The following is a 21,070-nucleotide window of genomic DNA, read 5'->3' as shown; positions in this document are numbered from 1 at the left end:
AGCTAGTCTTTTGATCTGATTAACTATAGCTATATCTTACATTCCTGAGCACACATGCTTCATTTCTCAGAGATCCTCTGGCCACGGAGGCGAATTCTAATCCTCACAAATCAGGCTGTCTCTGGAGGTTCCCTTTACTCAGTTAAGGTCAGGAAATTGCCTTAAGACCAGGGCTTATGAGTCTTCTATGAGGAAGCTACCTTTTATTCAAGCCTAATTCAGAAGCGGCAAAATAAGACTGACTAGGAAGGTGCCGTCTTTCAGGCAGAAGCAGAGAATTAACATGTTCTTGGGCCCAAGAATAGTTACTTTCCCATCCTTTTCTCTCCGTCCCCGCACCCACTCTGTTTTTTTTCCCTGTGGCACTGCTTTGGTAATGGCTGCTTCTAGATGGAGAAGATAGATCCTAGAATTCAACATGTATTTTGTCATACTATGTAACAAAAAAGAGTTAGATATGGTTGATATTATTTCTAAGTTTTAGTTATGGGTAGCATCAAAATAGATCTGACTTGAGAAGGAAATATTTTTATTTTAAGTCACAACAAAGTCCTTACACATGAATTTCTAGAGCAGTTTATTAGTAACTTAAGGGCTATTTAAACATGCTTTTTGATACTGACAATTTTTGACACTATTGGCCTGATTGAATGATAACCAGCACAATTTATACATTATATATGAATTTTATACCTTTAAAAATGCTTACCACGTGTAGGTATGAATTTCAGTTTTCACGTATGTAGGAAACATAATGCTTGATGCAAGTATCTAATGAAAAATTGATTTTTAACTTTCTCTATTTTTATATATGATTTTAATGGGAAAAATGGTACTATATCGTGTCATAATACCAGGAACATTTCCCTGATGGGATGATTTTGTGGGAGTGCAAGAAATGGTATGCACAGTTTCTGCTGTGTTCATTTCATTTAGCGGGGGTGGGCACTGCGATGTCACACTCACCCATACACACAGTGGGCAGCTGACACCAGCCAGTCATTGCTGACGAGTGATGCACCACAGAGCAGTTGGTCATTGTAATAAAGAGCAACGACCCAGGGCCAGGCTCCTTCTTTGGCGTTATTTCCTCCAACAATCTTTGGGCTGATGTCTTGAGCCACTAGTTTTTTTCCACATGCTATTAAAATAAATGAAGAAAGAGCATCTATTTTATTTTGGTGGATTTCCTTTGCTAATGAAAATTCAGTGGATCACTACAAAATAGTGACATACCAACTCTATTCAGAATTTTAAATGGAAGGCTTGAAGGAAGAAAGCATGACAAAATATTTACTTACACTTATGGTTACACTGTAACAGAATCAGTGAATCCTGAAAGCACTGTTTACTGTAATAGAAGAACAATTATATTTCAGAAATTGTGCACCCAGCTTTTTAAAACAAAGCATAGTATATCTATTTTAATCGTATTATCTTATTTTTTAGTAGAAACTTCAGATGTAAGTATCTTATATTAAATGTGGGGACACTGTTGTGCACAGCAGGAATCCTCAGTGTTTGAGCCCTTAATTTTCTAACACATTTTGTGATTTTGTATAAGTTGCTTAGTGTCCTCGGGATTCAGTTTTGTCATCCATAAAATGGGGGCAATAGTAGTTAGTTGAAATTTTATGAGAAGTTAAATAAGTGCTTGCACTGGAATTATTATTGTGCCTTACAAACAATGAACATTCAATAAATTATAGTTATGTTAGCTTCCAATCTTAGATTTCATCATTCTACAATACAGAATATGTCTCAGTATTGGGAATCAGACAACTATTAAGTGCCTTACATTACATGTGAGGAAGTGTACCTTATTTGAAAAATTCACTGATTAATCAATCACAGGCCCTGCTTTCAAGGGAGATAAACATATAAACAGGAAAATATAAGAGAAAGTACAGGCATAAATAATTTAAGAACCTACTACCTGGTTAAATATTTGGATACCAACTTCTTTCAAAGCTATGAATTCTATTTTAAACAAAAATTTAAACAAAGGAAAATAGTTTAAAAATGTGCTATACTTACTGACCACTAGAGATCAGTATAATACAAGGAATTAAAGTACTTTCCCACACTATTTCCTGATGCTGCCAAGGCAGATGTTAGTCTCGTTGAAACAAGGACAGACACACACATATAATTTTAATAATTTCTATTTAATTATTTAACTATATTTATTGTGAATATTATTTAGGTGTTCGAAATTTTAGGTAAAAACAAAATAAAAACACAAAACAAGAGCTAAGATTCATATGCAATCACAAGTCCAATCAAAGCGTTTCAGTGTTTCCGGAACATCCGCGATAAGGCTTATAAGAAACCACATGCATCCATACTGTCCAATTGACATATCATTTAGAATAGAAGGTAATTTCAATTGAAATAAAAGAAAATATATTATATTAATAAGCAACGTGCATGTGATGTGGGAAACCAAGGCAGAAGGAAATGGTAGATAAAATAAAATTTCCTTATAACCTGCAGCCTGTTGACAAATATTTGAGGCGGGGGAGTGCAACATTTCCCGGGAACTCCGTAATGTCTTCATGTTAACGTTTTGCTAGAGCCTGACAATAGCTAGGCCTCCATATAAAGGTTCTTTTGGCAACCTCCCCTTGCCTTTACTTCCCTCCGCTCTCAAGTAGATAATCGGTCACTCCTCACAATCCTGGCAAAGCTCTTTCTGCCCATGGGTCCTGTCCCCATCCTTTTAGGAAATCATCTTTTTGCACCAAAGGCATATTAAGAATTTTTTCTTGTCTTTGGGTTCTAGACCACCCCCCACCCCAATTCCAAAACTACATCACATGCGTATATATCCACCTAAATATGGGAATATCAATATATAGTCATAATTCTCTGAAAAAGAAGTCTCAATTAACTCCCCTTCTATTATATACTCGTGGTCGGGAGAAAAGCAGTTTCTAGGATGCTTTCCAGCATACTTTCAAGTTCATCCAAACTTTTTCCGTATCTATAGTAGTCATCATTGAAAATCCATATTCAAAATGGTTCAGCATTCTTAGTTATTAAAGATGCCTAATACTCTGTGGTATGGACAAAACGGATGAAATTCTTTTTAGCAAGCACAGAAAAGCTTAATAAACTTAAAAAATACAAGTAACTATTAAGTTAACCAGAATATGCACATGAACTTTGCTCCTCATTCTCCATGCGTTTCAGCCAGTCAGACTTTTCATGACTAAACACACACATGCAGTGTCTTAGTGTAGAAGAGTAAACTCCTTAGTCTCTGGTCAGAATAAGCAGTGAATCCACACTTTGCCTAGGTATATTTAGAGAGATTGGAGGGAAACAGAATTAATGTCCTGGCCTTTGGTCCTGGAATCAGGGCTAGGTCAGCCCTCTCTGGACCAGAAGAAAGACAATAGCAGGATCTTGTGTCTTTCTCTCAGCCCCATGGGGTTAGGTACTATTGTGATATAAATGGATGGATTTATATCTATTGTATTGACAAAACAACTAATTTCTCTCTGATATTAGCCCATCAACATGGTCTTTTTTCTTGTTGATTGGTTATGCTCTCTCTTCTTTATCCTCTCGAGAACTGCTACTTATTCATTTTCTTTTTTTTTAAGGTTTTTTTTATTCATGAGAGAGAGAATAGGGGAGGGGCAGAGAGAGAGGAAAACAGAGGATCTAAAGCTGGCTCTGTGCTGTCAGCACTGCAAGATCATGACCTGAGCCAAAGTCAGATACTCAACTCACTGAGCCACCCAGGCTCCCCTTCCAGAATTGTTATTTAAAGGGAGCTGTTGCCTGGGGCAATTTAGAAGATTGCACAGTAGAGTGGAACAGTAGAGGAATGTGGGATTGCCTACAGTTTGCCAACATGTCCCAGTCATGCTTTAGTTTCCTAGGCCTTAGAGTGGAGCAATACATAACAGAACATGAGCGTGCATACAAAGGGACATCAATGACACTGTCACTTTGTTGATAAGCATGAAATAATGGACTTCTTCTCTGAAACATGCACATAATTGAGATGAATTTTTAAAAATATTTTCTCCTTTGTTCTTTTTCTTATCCTTAAATGTCCAGAAGATATAAACAAAAGAAATTTTTGGTGTACAAACTGCTCTAGATCTATAATGCTAATGTAAATTTAAGCATGTTGATAGAAGGAAATCTAGAAATCTGCTTTCTCATTTGAAAATGCTTTGCTTCACCCCCTATGAGACTAATAATATCAGTCAAGGCCCAGCAAACATTCATATAAAACATTCAATTGCAAAGTCCTTGGTACTGAAAATACTCCTTTATCAATTTGTTTTACTGGTTAAGCTCACAGATATAACTTTTCATGACTAGCTGAAAAATTATATAATTTCATTTTTCATCATTGAGTATGTTACGCAAAAAAACTGCAAGCTAATGTACCAGCAATGACATCTTAAATCTTTGCCTGTAGTTATGGCTTCTTCTTGAAGTTACTGTCTTCCTACTGGCAGCTAGTCTTTAATAGAACTGTAAAATTCAAAAGCCAATCTCAACAACAACAAAAAAATATATCATTAATGCCCAAACAGGAGAAATGACATAATCTAAGCCAAACCAGGTCTTTGAATAAAGGAAGGAGGTTGCTTTTTAAACAGAAGTAAAAACTATAAAAATTAACCTAATTTTAAAGAGCATAAGAGAATGTGTAGGCCTAACTAGACTCCTTCCCTTAATATTCATGTTCTATTTGCTAAATATCATGACTTTTGCCTTCTCTTCTCTTTCCTTGATAGCTAATTTGTGTCACCCTCTTTAGTCTGACTAACATTGGACCAATTTATCCCAACTCTCAGAAATTTTTTCTTTGGGATTTACTTGTTTATGAACCTGAGGGTAAGGTTGGAAAGGATATTGAAGTAAAATTATTGAATCTCTATCCATGTGCTGCACAATTTTATATGCGATATCTCATTTTACTGTCTTACCGTACACATGAGGGTTAGGTAGTGTTATCAGATAGGATCAGTTAGGTACTATTTGAGGTTACCTGAATAATGAAAACAATTTAATAACTTTCAAGATTATATGGCTAGTATGTGGTGGCATTAAAATCTGATTACTTTCAAAATATATCTTCTTTCTAGTCCATGTACAAATTAGTCCAAGGACAGATTTTGGGACTCACCTTGGTGTTAGTATTAAGCTACCATTAGGGGCTGTGTTTAATTTTACAAATGGTCCACTTCCAGTAGAGAAGATTGGCATCGATGAGTTTTCACTCCTAGGGAAAAACACATGGAGACAAAACAAAAACACAAAGAGCCAAAATCTTAATTTCTAATTATTTAATGCTGTGGAAATTGAGAGAAATTTTGGGATTCAGTACAAAAAAGATTAACATTTTAATATAACACTTCAAAAGTTTTGGTATCTAAAAAAAGGTACAAATCAGAATTGTTCATAATGACATAAAATGTAATTTAAATTTTTGTGTAATCCCTCTACTTCTTGTTTGCATGCTCAAAAATTATTTTGCAAAGTTAAAATCAGTGCATGTATCACTTGAGTATCAGATTTTTTCATCTGACTCTTCTATGTGGTCCGATAATTTCCACAATGATCGATTTTAATGATAACCTCATAGAATTGCTGCACCATAATTTATTAGACTTTTTTCCTGTTGAGTGTAATCCGTCTTTTAAAAAATGCATGTTGCCTGAGAATAACCTATAAAAAGAATATCTTCAGTGTTTACTTTTCTAAATGTTGCTTTGTTCTTGATATCTCATTCAATTCAAAGTCTAACAAGCCCCAATTTAAAGCCAGAAGTTACATGACTGCTCTAAAAAGAGTCTGTAACCTGACTCTCCAACTCTCAACTCCTGGGCCAGAGTGGGGTGGAGAGTGGAGAAAGAGACACTCTGCATGTAACAAAAGACATTAAGTTACTAGTCTTTCTTACCTCTGAAAACATGTTATATTTATGCTCCCCACTGTGAAACGTAATTGAAGATTTCTCTCAATCATCCTGACCCACTGCCCTAGATTTAGCTGGAAACTTTTAGCTTGGTACTTCCTAATCTTGTTTCCTGCCTTTTATTTATTCCAGATTTTAATCCTCATATAAAAATATGCTTTTTGATTGGAAGCATCCTGATTCCTGCCAACTTCTACTGGTTATCAGGGAGTCGATGCAGGATGCAGTTCTTATCTTTTGGAATAACATGAAGGATCCACCCATTGCATCTTCAAAAAGAAGGTCCAATGTCTTCCCCAGTCTATAGCCAACACTGGCCCTTTTCTGTCTGTGTGTAGGAAATTTCCAAGGAATACCCATGGCTGTTATGATCAATAAGAAGAAAAGAGGTTGATAGTGTTTCCTGTCTTTTTCAGATGGCACAGTCTCTTAAAAAGACTGAATGTTTGTCTTTCATCCACTGAACAGAGAACTGGAACAATGGAGCCTGTATGTAATGTCCCAGAATTCACCATCTTGCAATTTAACTTTATAAACAGATAAAAGTAACTCGAGCACACAAATCAATGACTATTTATTTAATAACACCTGAAATGAATTTGCCAAAGGGAGAATGAGTGCTGTTACTGTTATTGTTAAAGATCAAGATATTCCCTCCAGGGAAGCAGAAGCATCGTCTTATTTAAGAATTTATGTAAAATGTATTTGTTATAGTTCATAAAACTATATAGGCAGAAGGACCTCACAAAACGCAGGTGAGGGTGTAGAAGTCAGTAATGCTCTGGCTCAGGGATGAGAATAATGCAGAGACATTATATATACGAACTCACATATTTAGGGAAGACAGAATGTGCATCAAAACAGATCTTAGAGGACTTTGAATTTTACCATAGTCGCAGCTTTTGGTAGAATTCATCACACCAGTCTTGGCTTTTCAGACTATCGAGGAATACCTATCCAATTTGAAGAGGCTTTCATTGTGTTGACTTTGCCTGAGGCTCCAGAAACATCATTAGAATTGGTTGATTAGTGCTCATCTTTGCTGCAAAGGTGGGTCTTAGTTACTCTCTGTTCTCTCTTTTAGACTTCTCTCTTCTTTTATTGCTTTTGGTCATATTGCCAGTGTTCTTATTCTGCTGAATTTCTACATGTGTTGGACATTCTTCTAGGTAGCTTTCTATGTTCCTGACTCTCCATGACCAAGGATTTCCAAAGTGTGTTCTCCAGGCAAGCAGTATGGCCTCCAGAGAATGTATTCGAAATGCAAACTGCCTAGCTCCACTCCAGACCTACCGAATCAGAAATTCTGGAAGTGGGGTCCAGCCATCTATGTGTTAACATACCCTTCAGGTTATTTTGATGCTTGGAAGTAAGGGACCACCTGTCAAAGCCACATGTAATATCTATTTTTACTTGTTCAGGGGGGTCTGCTTTTTGGCTTCTGAAATGATTTCTAGTTATTTGATAGGCAATTCATTTTAAGGCACTGATAAAGTTAAATTGTATTTCGGGACCCACAGTGGCCCAGCCCACTTCACAAATCTAAACATGTCAGGTCACACTGAGGAGCAGCTTTATTGTCACGAGACCCTAATATACCCCAGTCACAACCTTGCAACACAGCTTCCGCTACATCACTTTACCCTAGAAAATAGGATCTGCTAGGCTTACCAGGAAATTCCTGACCTCCTAGCCCGTCACGCCCTGTCGCCTCGTCCAATACTCCATAAAATTTCCACTTGCCCCAAATCATTCAGGAAGTCTGCTCCACTGTGTGTGGAGACACTGCAACCCCCCAATCAGTGGATTGTTTTCCTTTGAATAAAGGACATCAAACTCAATACTAAATTGCTTTAGTTTTGTCATTTGACCATACCCATAACTAGGTGGGGAAACATCCTGAAGGGTAATTCATTAGAACTACATCTCAGAGACGTGGACTTAACACTTTTCCATTTTTTCTGCCTGTTTTTCTTCCATCTCTTAACTCTTTCCTCTCTCTCTCTCTTTTTTAATATTTTTTATTTATTTCTAGGAGAGAGAGAGAGAGAGAGTGTGAGCGGGGAGGGTCAGAGAGAGAGGGAGTCACAGACTCTGAAGCAGGCTCCAGGCTCTGGGCTGGCAGTCAGCACAGAGCCCGACGCGGGGCTCGAACCCACGAACCGCGAGATCATGACCTAAGCGAAAGTCGGACACTCAACCGACTAAGCCACCCAGGCGCCCCTCTCTCTCTCTCTTTTAAATTAAGTAAGCTGTAAATGCAACTCACAACCCTGAGAGCAAGAGTTGCATGTACTCTTATCGACTAAGCTGGCCAGGTCCCTGACTGGCTCTTTTAATACAGACCCCTAGAAGATGCGTTAAGGTGTCTCTGGAAATTCAAAACAAAATTTGGACATACCTTTTTTCTTTTGTCCCCCTTTTTAAAAAATGCGGCCATAATTAAAGTGAAAAAGTAATGAAGTGTTATTTATAAATCAGGGTGTTTTTTTCTAAAAAAACCTAGTATCTATTTATTACACATTTACAACAGGCATTAAACTGTGATGGGATTGGCAGGTAATTTTTTAACATAAGCCTATTCTAGGAGAAAAAAAAGGCTAGCGGCAAAGTTTTGAGAATAAAGAATATGTAGCGAATGCCACATATTGAGACTCCTGGAGTCTCAAATGCCGTCCCACAGTGATGTTTTTGCTATCTGGCAGAGGAAAAAATAAAGATTATGCGTGCATGTTGAAAAGAACCCAGACACATAGTTTATATTCTGAGATTGTCTTTACATTTTCACCCTCAAAGGTACATGAGGAAACAGACTGCAGTTAATACTACAGATATAGTGTTTTGAATATAGAATATAGAAAAGAATAATTGAAAAGTTCTTTTAGAAAAATATTATAAAGTATTCACGTAATTAATTTTTTGTCGCACATACCGATGTCTGCAACCTGTAAGTGCTGCATAGAGGCTATCAGTTCATACAAACGCTTCCAGGTTTCAGTGTTGGATGTTAGAATTTGGAGTTTAATTTGAGAGTGACTACTTGCATTTCAAATCCTGCCAAATTCAACTCAACCTTTTCTGGACTGAACACAATTTATTCCAGCTTGTATTGACAGTAAACAGAATAAAAACTGCAGAGAAGGTTTACAACAAACTAGTTACTATGTTAAATGATGGAGATAATAAAAAATATATTAATAATATTCTTGGCAAAATAAAAGGCTAGCAACTTTTTATTATCCCATTTATTTTTGAAAAGCAAAATCTCATAACAACAAAAAATTGAATTGTTGAGAGAGAATAAATTATATTAAGTCCTGCAGTTAAACCATGCTGCTGAGTCTCTCTGCCTCAGTTTCCTTTTCTTGCAACAAAACTAGATTTTAATTTTTAGAGAGAAACTCTGTCAAGATTATGACTGGAGTTTGCGTTTTTTAAATCCTGAAAACTTTAGCTCTGCAGATTTAGATAGCTCTACCACACATTTGCACAGCTGTCTGAAATCAGTAGAAATTTGGTATCACATAGAAACATGCCATATAGCATTACCTTGTTGACATGCTAATGCTTCCTGACTACCTATTTCTAAACCTTTATTACCATTTTTATAGGTTATGCATCCTCAAAGGGCTCCCTTGGCTTCAGGAAAACCTTATTCTATGTGAGAAAAGAAGCATATAAATGCAACCCACCATCATTATTTTTAAGGTCATGTATGGAGTATAAAAATATACTCAGAGATGAATTCTAGGGAGAAAAAGAAGGATATCCTGGGGCGTCTCATACAGTATTAAATCTTCTGCGTCTCTTCTCAGGACTGCTTGGGTTTCCTCTCTTTTGTCTTGCTCCTCAGACTGTATTTGCTGTGATAAGAATTCCCCCCTGAAGCAGAAGCTTAGGTAGGGACGTTTTTAAGCTGTTGGACACACTAAAGCTAAAAAGAATAATAACAAATGTTGCAAATACTGCAGCCAGGCACTGTAGCTCATTTCACACCCCAAAAGGTTTAAGTAATGAGTGGAGCCTGGTGAGATTAGTCTGAAAAGGGTTTTAGAGAAGGATGGACCTTCTTTTTTTCCAGATTGGAGGGAAAGAAGGGGATTGATTTGGCAGGGCCGAAGGTGAGGAGAACATTTTAAGAGGCAGGGGAAGGGTGAATGAAAGGAGTTTGAGGTAAAGGGTGGCAAAGCATCCTCGAGAAGAGTCAGGGCATACGGGCAGTTAGGTAACTAGTGTGACTGAACTGGACACATTTCAACTACAATTGCTTATTTCTTATCACATTTATAGCAACACACATAGGCCCTCCCCTAGAACTATGGTAGCTCTTAGCAAACAGGTAACCTGAAGTCTTTTTAGATTTTTCTCACCTCGACTCCTAACATTCTGGGGAACCAGAAGGAAAAAAAATGCCAATAGAAAAAATTATTGTCACCTAATCAATTTCCTCCTCTGTGCAAGCTGCTGTATTAAGAACAAGAGAGAAATTGATGGGTCGGTCTGCTAGCTCTTCTACATTATCCTGCAGACATAATGGTATTAGGAAGGAAACAAATTCATGGCATTTCCTACCTCAAATGTGGCTGAGGAATAATAGAGGAGATTGTCAGAGACGGGGTCCTTATGGTTAACATCTTGGAGCATGTGGTCTTACTCCTTTGCAGTAAATCCTTGACTCATTGGTAACTTTATTTTCTTAGCTGCCATTGGAGGTTTTTTTTTCAGTAAGAGGCATATGACATTCACCTCTATAGTTACTATGAAGTTTTCTCTGTGCACATACTTTTTCAATGCATTACTACGTTATAAGGACATGCATGCAAAATTTCCTTTAGAGTTTAGTGTCAGGAGAAATCTGTCTTCTGTATAGAGCTAGTAGCATTTATCTTATCTCATGATTAAAGTGATGCCCTTTTCAAGTTTTCGTTTTTGCATAGGTCTCCAGGAATCTCAGACACAAGTAACAGTAATTGTGTTAAGCTTGTATGTTTTATAGATTTGCCACCTTATTTCTTCAGAACTTGTTTTCATCTACTGTTCTATTAATCTTACTATACATACTCTGTTACAAATCATCTCAGATTCCTTTGAAAATGTAGGAGTATAAAGAAAGGAAGAGAGTATGGAAGGAAAGAAAAGAAAAGAAGGAAAGGAATAGGAAAGCAAGGAAGGAAGCAAAAAATAAGGAAGAATGAAAATAAGGAAAAGAAGAAGGAAAAATTTTATTTTTATTTTTAAAATTTTTTAAATGTTTATTTATTCTTGAGAGAGAGATAGAGCACAAGCAGAGGAGGGACAGAGAGAGAGAGAGAGAGAGAGAGAGAGAGAGAGACAGATCCGAAGCAGGCTCTAGACTCTGAGCTGTCAGCACAAAGCCTGACGCGGGACTCGAACCCATGAACTATGAGATCATAACCTGAGCTAAAATTGGATGCTTAGCTGACTGAGCCACCCAAGTGCCGATCTCACCCATTTTTTGAAGTTTATGTCTTTATCTTTGAGAGACACAGAGACAGAGATAGAGACAGAGCGAATGGAGGAGGGGCAGACAGAGAGGGAGAGAATCCTGCACTGTTGTCCGTGATAATAAAAGGTGTATAATAGAAAAGATATAATTACGTATTAACTTTTACTAATCTTTAATTGAAATTTAGTCCTTCCTTCTTATATATATGTAAGTGACTAACCTCAACACTGATAGCAACACCTATAATTTTGTCACCAAAACAAACCTTGCAGTTGCTGCATACACCTAAAAATATCACTTATGCTCATTTTTATCTTATAGTAATCATTAGAACCACTAACGTATCTTATTGAAGACTACATAGAGAAATACATATTACCATATCATACTTATAATATTTTAATAATTATTTTTCAAGGTAGTTAATTTCCTTTCTAATCATGTGTATTTTATATTTTGCACTTAACTATATGAATCTAAGAAGAGACTGGTAAGTTTCAGCAGAACACCAAAAGTGTCCATGACACACAAAAGGTTATGAAAGCCTTCCCTAGATCGCGGTTCTCAAACTTTAGCATCAGAGTCACCTGAAGGGCTTGTTCAAACATACATTGCTGACACTACTCTTGACTTGCCTCTGAATAGATCTCAGATGGAGCTCCAGAATTTGCATTTCTGTACATGCATTCCAGGCTTACAGATGCTACTAGTTTGGTCTTAAAAAATTTATGTCAGAAGCCATCGACCTAAGCCATCCCGATTCCAAACATCTGGGAAAAAGACCAGGTGATTGTAATATATAACCAGGTTTGAGAGCTGCTGATCCGACTCTTGGATTACAAATCACTGGTATGTTTGCTTTCACCCCCTTGCCCACAGCAGACAGAATTTCCTAACCACTGTGCTTTTCATAACCTGGCAATATGAATCTTAAGATACTTATAAATTTGCAATGCATTGCTATAATTATTTTCTCTTTACCTATTTTTAGTTAATTCATTTCTAGTTTGAAATAGGAAGAACAGGGGCACCTGGTGGCTCAGTTGGTTGAGAGTCAGATTTCGTCCAGGTCATGATCTCATGGTTCATGAGTTCGAGCCCCGCATCGGGCTCCGTGCTGACAGCTCAGAGCCGGGAGCCTACCTCAGATTCTGTGTCTCCCTCTCTCTCTGCCCCTCCTCCACTCATGCTCTGTCTGTCTTTCAAAAAATGAATAAACATTTAAAAAAAGAAATAAGAAGAACATGAGAATTAAAGTTTATATATCAGGCAAATGAACTTTTTAGCTTGGTCAATTAAAATAAGTAAAATAATTTTTTCCACCATCTTTTCCATAACCTGCCCTCTCCTACCATCCCACCTAGAAAAATGGCTAAGAATTCAGTATTGGTGTTGAATTTGCAAATTAAACATTAGAAATAACAGAAAAATGTGTTTAATTATTTCTGTATGATGTTAGCAAATAAAAAGAGAAATCATTTAAAGTAGAAGGTAGTAGTTACATTTTTTTCTACTGATTCCCATAACATATCTTTATTGTTGTTTTATGGTAAGGCTTTCGCCACATAGTTGAAAAATTTGGAACAATGACTGGAAATATGGGCAAGAACAGGAACACTTTTTGCCTACCAATTTTTAAAACTAATATAAAACACTGGTTCGATATTTTCTATGTTTCAGTTTTCTAAGACCCAGTGTTAAATTGTGGGTACAGATTTGCAGTGGTGCTTACATGGGGTATTAAATTATTATGCGGTGTTTATTTGGAAGGCTTATTAAAACAACATTTCACACACTTCCCCACCCTCACCGTTTTCAAAACCCCTCTGAAATGGAAGAACTTGCAGTAATTCCATTTCTTATTTGGGATTTGAGAATGAGAGGCTCAACCTGGGGTTTCTGACAAATTGAACTGAGGGTATCTTGTACAGGACTGTTGTGGGATTTAAAAATTACCAGCAACTCCTCATAAGCAGCTAAGAGGGGTATGTGTAAGCACCTCTGTTTTAAGACATTAGTATTTTCTAAATTCTGTGTAGCTGCACAGACCTGATGACTTCTAGTTTTTAATGGCTTAGCAAGGCAAGTCAACCGCATAGTCCATTTATTGGGTTAGTAACGAGGTAGTGTGCTTTCCTAGGAAATGTTTTGAAAATCACTACTCTAAGTTTCTTTAACATTTATTCTCACACCCGTGTAAAATGTTTTCTTTCATACTTTGATCAGAGACATGAAAGTGTTATTTAAAGTACTTTTTTACTTATGCATGCTATAAATGTCAGGGAATGAAAATGTTTCATTTAAAAGAGAGAAGGCTGATGAAATCTGCCTCATATGATTTACTAGAGTCTTTGGGGAATTGCATTTTGTACCCTATCTGCATAAATAATCTTGAGAGACTACAGTGTTTTTTTTAATAAATTGACTCCTAAATTACTTTCCACTGTACCAAACACATCATTTTAAACTCACTAAGTTTTCTTTTAGTTACCATGCGCCAGTCTAGACACATTCTCATTAAGGCTATAACTTTCTTTCAATTACTAGGGCAGTGTGGAGACTATTTAATAAGTGCAGGCCCAAAGATTAAAGTCTTTGCAGAGATCACCTGACTCATTTCTGAAGAAAGCAAGTGCCTGACCTTCATCAAAAATATTGTATCTAAGGCAATGGATGTACTGTTTGCTTTATACACACTAAAAAAATCTAGTTCTTTGTCCCTGTCTCCTGCTGGAAAGGCTGTGATTCATAGGAAATGAGGTCAGTGAACTAGACAGTAAAATCTGGCTGGGAGAAAAACATGTAAATAGATAGTATACAGTTGTGGGGAATTGGCTGTCATCCACTCAACTCAAGCCATTTTCTAGAAAGCCTTCCTTGACATTCCCAAATTGAGTGGTTCTCTAATAGCATATTGCATTTATCACGTTACATTGTCATTATCTACTTACACGTTGATCCCCACCATATTTGAAGCAAAAACCATGTGTTTACTCATCCATGGAACAGATACAACATTGTTGCTAATGCTTCAATTTCTTATCCAGGAGTAATCAAAATAATACATTTATATTAGCAACTGTTAAAAAGTAGTAAGATACATGTTCCCTTTCCACCACGTTCTCTCATGCAATTGCAGGAGTCAGCATTATGCTATCCCCCAACATATCGCAGTTAAATTTTAAAAACTTCTGTCAAAGAGGATGTCGATCCTTTGGTCTTTGTAAATGATTCGTCTTGACCCCAAATATCTCCCAGGAAACTATTTTAGATAAGATTCATAACCAGAATGAAAAAAAAAACACTCCTGTGTCTCTAACCATATAATGATGCTGGGCTAGATGGTTAATTGGAACACAAGCTCTTGTACATTGAAAGCTCCATCATCCAGACCATTTGGATTCGTCACTTGTGGAAATAAGGTCATGTTACCACTCTCCTTAGCTTAATCTTTACTAAATCCCTGAGTCTATAAAACAGTTTCTAAGAATTACGGACAACTTCAGCAGTGAAAGCAAACAACTTCTTTGGGCCTCACCTGTATGAACTCACTATTGAACTAAAATCAGCAATAAAGTAGGAATCTGGAATCAATGCCACCTACCCAGTGCTTTACTTGAAGTGGGAATAAATAAACAACTGTCAGTTTCAGTGTTCTGTTGAGTCTTCATCAAAAAACGTTATTCCCTCTACAGCCTACCCTCCAGGCCCTTTATGTCTCAAAGCCTCCCATTTTGAAAGAGTTTTTGTTAGAACACAGGCTCTGATGTATTATAAAAATGATAATATATATACAGTGCAGGAAGTTTCTGATTAATGCACATAAATAAAATTGATGATTATTTACATAATGGGTGACAAATCACATCCTCCCTTTGCTTGTTATAGGAATTGTCTTCCTGATGGCTGATATCACTTGAACGAGACTTGAAACTGGGGAGTTCACAATCTGGATGAATAGCATTTTGGGAGATAAAGGGAGTTGAAAACTCTAAATTCAAATTGTAAGAAATTATGGGGCATTTCTGATACCCTGAATAGGACCTCACATATTTTCCTATGGTAACATCCCTCTATGTGGTGGTTAGGTACTAAGCAGGCATTGGTATACAATGTAACTCTCCCAGTCAACTAGAAATGAAAGGCCTTAGGTTACACCAAGACCTAATCACTGCATTAATGTTATTCTTAGTGGGAAATATGTCTTGAGCTAAAAATATAGTTAGTTTGCAATAAATTTTGAAAATCTGTGAAGTCTATATGATTATTAATCAACTAGGAAGGAGTCTTCTTATAAAGAAAATAATCTATTACCTTTGATTTTGATGAGCTAGGAATATTTGGGATAATTGCCAAATGCCATAGGTGGATGTGGACTTAAGTTATTTTTCTCTTTAATTTTATACAAAATTCCCCAGTTCGGGACAGAAGAAAATGATAGTGATATAGTTGGGCAACTTTTGGCACTGAGACAGCCAGGTATTTCTATATTTATATGCATATATATATAATAATTTATTACTTCAATAAGTGATTATTTAGACACAGTTCCTACATTTAGACTTTATAGTTTAATATGATAAGACAAAGTGGCAAATAATATAGTGCTACAAATGACAAAATAACGATGTTAATCTAAAATGGTTAAATCTCCCAAATTACAAATCCCAATGGATCAGAATGCTGAATTAGAGTTGACTATATACCTTAAAAGAAGCAAATTATTGCTACTATTTCCTTCTATTTTAAACCTCATTACTTTTGAAATTATAAGAAGGTAAAAATGAAATCGTATATTTGATGCAATATATTATGACAAACTGAAAGTATAATAAATTTTAGATGAGTCATTAATATGGAATTACCATTTGCATTACAATTCTTGAAAAAGTCTTGAAATTTTGCATGTCTTTTCTCACAATAATTATACTGCTACAGATTTTCCAAAGGAACTCTTGTGGAAATGTTGCAAAGATATAGCAAAAACATGTTCCCTAGGGGCCTTTGTGATTAGTTATATATATTATGATATAGCATAAAATAGAATATTTTATTCTCTTAAAAATTATAATCTATAGAAATTTAATGACATGAGAAATACTCACGTGTAAGTAAGCTACAAAACAGAATAGTGTAATCTTTGGTATGATTTTATATTGCAGTATTTCTATATACTTACGTTTATAGCATATTTATAAAAAGGATATTAAGTGGTTATTTTTGAGAATGACATTAATCCAGATTTTTATTGTCTTCTTTTTGCTAACATGTATTTTCTAAATTCATAACTTCCATAAATTTTAAATATTTTAATAAACTCAGTTTGATACCAATAAGAAAGTTTGAGACTTGCTTAAAACAGAGCTAAGTAGAATTACTTACCCTAGTCCCAACAACTGACAAACATTATTTGAAATCTGGGTGGTCCAATTGTCAGCACAAGCTCCATGCCATGTGCTTAGGATTCTGAACTGCACCAAACCATTGTTGTTCCTGGTGCCATTGAAAAGACGCACTAAAGAGATTAGATCACAAACAAGGTCATTTTGACGTAAGTTGTTAAAAGTAAATGATGGGTTCTAAACTACATGTGCAATGTTCTTAATGTTTAGAGTTTACAAATTGATTGTAATTTTTTTAAAGAGTATGTTAGAGGGCTCCTGGGTGGCTCAGTCCGTTGAGCGTTTGACTTCAGCTCAGGTAAAGATCTCAAGGTTCTAAGTTGGACCCCCACATAGGGCTTTCTGCTGTCAGTGCGGAGCCTACTTCAGATCCTCTATCCCACTCTTTCTCTTCCCCTCCCCCACTCATGTGCATGCATGCTCTCTCTCTCTCAAAAATGAATAAACATTTAAAAAAGAAAAGAGTATATTAGAAAGCCCAAGTTGAAAAATACAAATTTAATATACTTTACATTGCTCTTTTCGTATAACTACAAAAATGAAAAAGGCAGAGATATGGAAGTTTAGTGAATATCAAAACAGAAAATAACATTTATTGTGAGGAGTACACCTCACAAACTTGGTCTCTAAAAGAAGGAAAATTCAAGTTCAGAAACAATTTTGGCACATTTTTCCCTTCTTTCTCTAGAAGCTATTTTCTTTGGCCTTGTTCTTTTGCTCTTTGGTTTCCATCTTCTTCCCCACCATCTTACCAGCATTTTGGATGCAGTGTAGAGGCTATTAGTGGTTAGGTAGGGACTGGGCCAAGCTAAGCTAGTTTATCAAACAGGTAAAACATCAGCAACAATAGTTTTACCCACAAACACCATACTGCCATTCTTTAAGTTAATGTTATTGTTTACATTTCCCCCCCTAGTCTGGGAAAAGTAAGGGCATTGTTATAATTAGACAGACTTAGGTTGAAAATGCAACTCTAGCTCCTACTATGTATGTCGTCTTTGGCAGCTATTCAACTTCTCCAAACCCCAGTTTTCTCATGGCTAAAAAGAGCTAATTCTTCTGTTAGGACTGTTTTGCAGCACTCAGATATGGTGCATGGCACATAATAAGTAGCACTAAGTTTTTATTTAGAAATAAAAGCAACACAGTGAAAGTAGCCACTACTCATTATAGAGGTTCAGAAGTGGACAAGACTGAAGACTCAACAAAGCAGGAGAAGTAGATACTGAAGAACCAAGAATGAAAGGGAGCAAGTGTAACATAGTCAGTTATAAGTAAACATGAGGGTGCCTCCATATGCAGGCAAAGGACAGAGTATCATAGAGGTGGTGCTAGATCATACCTTATCATATCATAAGGGCAGTGCTAGATGGTCTGGTGAGGGCCATCAACTCCCAGTGCTACTTTATGCTTTGTAACTGAATATGGGTTGCCCTAGATTTAAAGTTACTAAATGTAGTCAAGTTTAAATAAGTAAACTAACAAAATCTTCTTAACTTTTCTTCTAACCAGAATGGCATCCAAGTTGCATAAGTCACGAGGGGAATGATCATATACAAAAGCACCAAAATATGTACTGATAAATACATTCCTAATTTTTCTTTTACATTTGTAGAATCCAGGGTAGAGGCTAAAGCAATGAGTGTTTTCTTAAAATTAATACATACCACAATGTGCTTCATCTGAGCCATCCTTGCAGTGTAAAAGACCATCACAGAGGTTCATCAGTGGAATACAGTCTCCATTCTTACACTGAAAATGGTCTTCCTTGCAGGGCTCTATGGGGAAAGAATATTAAAGTATAGGATAAAAAGGTGATAAATAGATGATCCTATAATATACATCTCCTTTCTGTCTCTTTACACACCAGCCTTTTAGTGCAGTGCATCATTGGGCTCGATCTAATATCAAGTGAGACCATATACACTTGCTCACAACACCTCCACAATAGTAGTGCCAAAGTCAGAGTAGTATGTGGCTTGAGGAAACGGTGGATAAAACCTTAGGCATCTTTTTTTTATTTGTTTAATTTTTCTTATTGCTTATTTATTTGTGTGAGAGAGAGAGAGACAGAGAGTAAGCAGTAAGGGGAGGGGCAGAGAGAGAGAGGGAAACACAGAAGAGGAAGCAGACTCCAGTCTTTGAGCTATTAGCACAGAGCCTGACATGAGGCTCGAACACACACACCAAGAGATCATGACCTGAGCTGAAATCAGATACTTAACTGACTGAGCCACTCAGGTGCCCCCTAGACATCTTCTTTACAGCAGAGCACAGAGCAGTTCCAAAGGATGGCTGAGAGGTCTAGGCTATACCCTTTCCTCACAAACTCTGTTAGTTTCTCTTTGATAAACTCCACCTCATATGACGATACAAGCATCAACCTTTGGAATGTTATACAAGCATAAAAAGATCTGTTGATCTTTCTCTCCAAATGATACACACAAACCTATATGATATAAAAATGTGAAAGTTGCCTTTTGGTGGGACCAAAATTGGATAAGACTGGAAACTGAGCTCAGTTAAATCATGAGTCAGGTGGGGAAAAGTAGTCACAAAGACATGGAAACTTTGCCATAACAGTCGTTTGAGAGGAACTTAAGGATGGGGCCCCAAACAAGTAAAGCAGGGTTGGAATTGGGAGAATATGAGTGGCATATGAAGAAACAGAAGGAAAATGAAGAAGCTAGACAGGGAAGAAACTGCGTGGATCTGCAGGCAGTTGGTGGTTTCTATGATTTGAGTCATGCAAAAATAGGCCAACTGGAAATATTCATTGTTTGAAGAAAGTGGTGCTGCTGTTTCCTGGACCTGTTTGTTTGAGCTTACAAGGTTTTGCCCTGGGAGATCCCCTCACATCATCGAGAGAGAGGGTTTTGCTCCCTCAATATGTTTTGTAATTATGGCTTAGGAGGGATAGCTACGTGGCTGTATTAGGACCCTGTTGAGTCCACATGGGATTTGACTTCCCTGAGAAGGGAAATAGTGGTTGGGTATGGAGAGGTTTAATATTTCTTCGCCTCCATTGTGCATGGATAAGCATAATGGGGAAGCAAAAGCACTTGAAAAAATCAAGGAAGAGAGAAATCTGTATTTTGAAAGCTCTTATAAATATTAATTAGAAATTATTATATTGTTTTCAAGGAGACACAATTCATGTTAAAGTGGGTTCAAAACTGAATTGTACTAATCTCCGTATAGACTGTCTCAATTTATGATGACCACATGTAATGGCACTTGAAAGGGGTCATTCCTATTGTTGTGCAATCTAGGTTGTAGCTCCAAATCTGAGAGTATTGGTAAATATTGTTACACTCTAAAGAGAGGTATTAAGGATAGCCATACTACACTTACTAAAAAATATATCAGAATTGGTCTAGCAACTATTAACACCCATCACCTATTTCCAGCTCTATTTATATATAAAAGAGGATTAGAGTTTTTTCTTAAGAAACACCCTTGAGATGTTTGTCCTTGAGAAAGAGTGGGAGAGGGGAAGATGGTGCGATCCAGCACACCAGCTGAGCAACACTCCAACACAACAATTCATATTGACTTGATTTAAAGAGAGAAGGCCATCCTAACATTTTCGGTCTGAATTTTTTTAGCCTAAAGAATCATAAGGGCCAGTGATTCCCTGGGATTAATTCAGGGGCTTTCAGATTTTTTTTTTCAACATATGTGTGTATGTGTGTGTTTGTGTGTGTAACTAAACACAGTTATTCTTCTATTCTAGTCTAGTGTAGTCTAGTCTAAATTTTATTCTATTCTATTTTATTCCATTCCATAATAAGAAATGTTTATCAAAACCCAATAAATTGATTTCATGACCCACTTTTTGAAAACTATCAGACTAAATGGAGACATTGTGAACGACTTCACAGAAGATTGTGACTTCAGTTTCTTTCTTTTTAAAAATATTTTATTTATTTTTGAGAGCAGAGAAAGACAGAGCATGAGCAGGGGAGGGGCAGAGAGAGGGGGAGACAGATCCGAAGCAGGCTCCAGGCTCTGAGCTGTCAGAACAGAGCCTGATGGGGGGCTTGAACTCATGAACCGTGAGATCATGACCTGAGCCAAAGTCAGACACTTAACAGACTGAGCCACCCAGGCACCCCTCTTTATATTTCGTTTTAACCTTGAGCATATAAGTTAATCTTTCTAAGCCTCCGTTTTATTGACTTTCCAATGGGAATAAATAATATTATGTCTCAAGTATGTTATGAGAGTCTGTTAAAAGAAATTTATTTA

At 36.6% G+C, this 21,070-nt stretch overlaps 1 protein-coding gene across 1 annotated transcript in view; it reads right to left on the bottom strand.

Annotated features, from left to right (window-relative positions):
• The window catches only part of TMPRSS15 (transmembrane serine protease 15), a 112,320-nt gene that overhangs the window by 21,538 nt on the left and 69,712 nt on the right, over nucleotides 1-21,070 (bottom strand). Inside the window, exons 17-21 of the mRNA XM_039253762.1 lie at nucleotides 18,487-18,597; nucleotides 16,800-16,932; nucleotides 5,159-5,254; nucleotides 1,302-1,351; nucleotides 967-1,141 (exon numbers count right to left, since the gene is read on the bottom strand). Of these exons, the coding sequence (XP_039109693.1) occupies nucleotides 967-1,141; nucleotides 1,302-1,351; nucleotides 5,159-5,254; nucleotides 16,800-16,932; nucleotides 18,487-18,597 (565 nt within the window). The remainder of the gene's footprint in view (nucleotides 1-966; nucleotides 1,142-1,301; nucleotides 1,352-5,158; nucleotides 5,255-16,799; nucleotides 16,933-18,486; nucleotides 18,598-21,070) is intronic.

This window comes from Hyaena hyaena, unplaced genomic scaffold (genome assembly GCF_003009895.1).
Source record: "Hyaena hyaena isolate Hyena2069 unplaced genomic scaffold, ASM300989v1 scaffold_461, whole genome shotgun sequence".
Taxonomy (NCBI): Eukaryota; Metazoa; Chordata; class Mammalia; order Carnivora; family Hyaenidae; genus Hyaena; species Hyaena hyaena.
The sequence above is the reverse complement of the archived record's forward strand: the minus strand, read 5'-3'. Positions and strand labels throughout refer to the sequence as shown.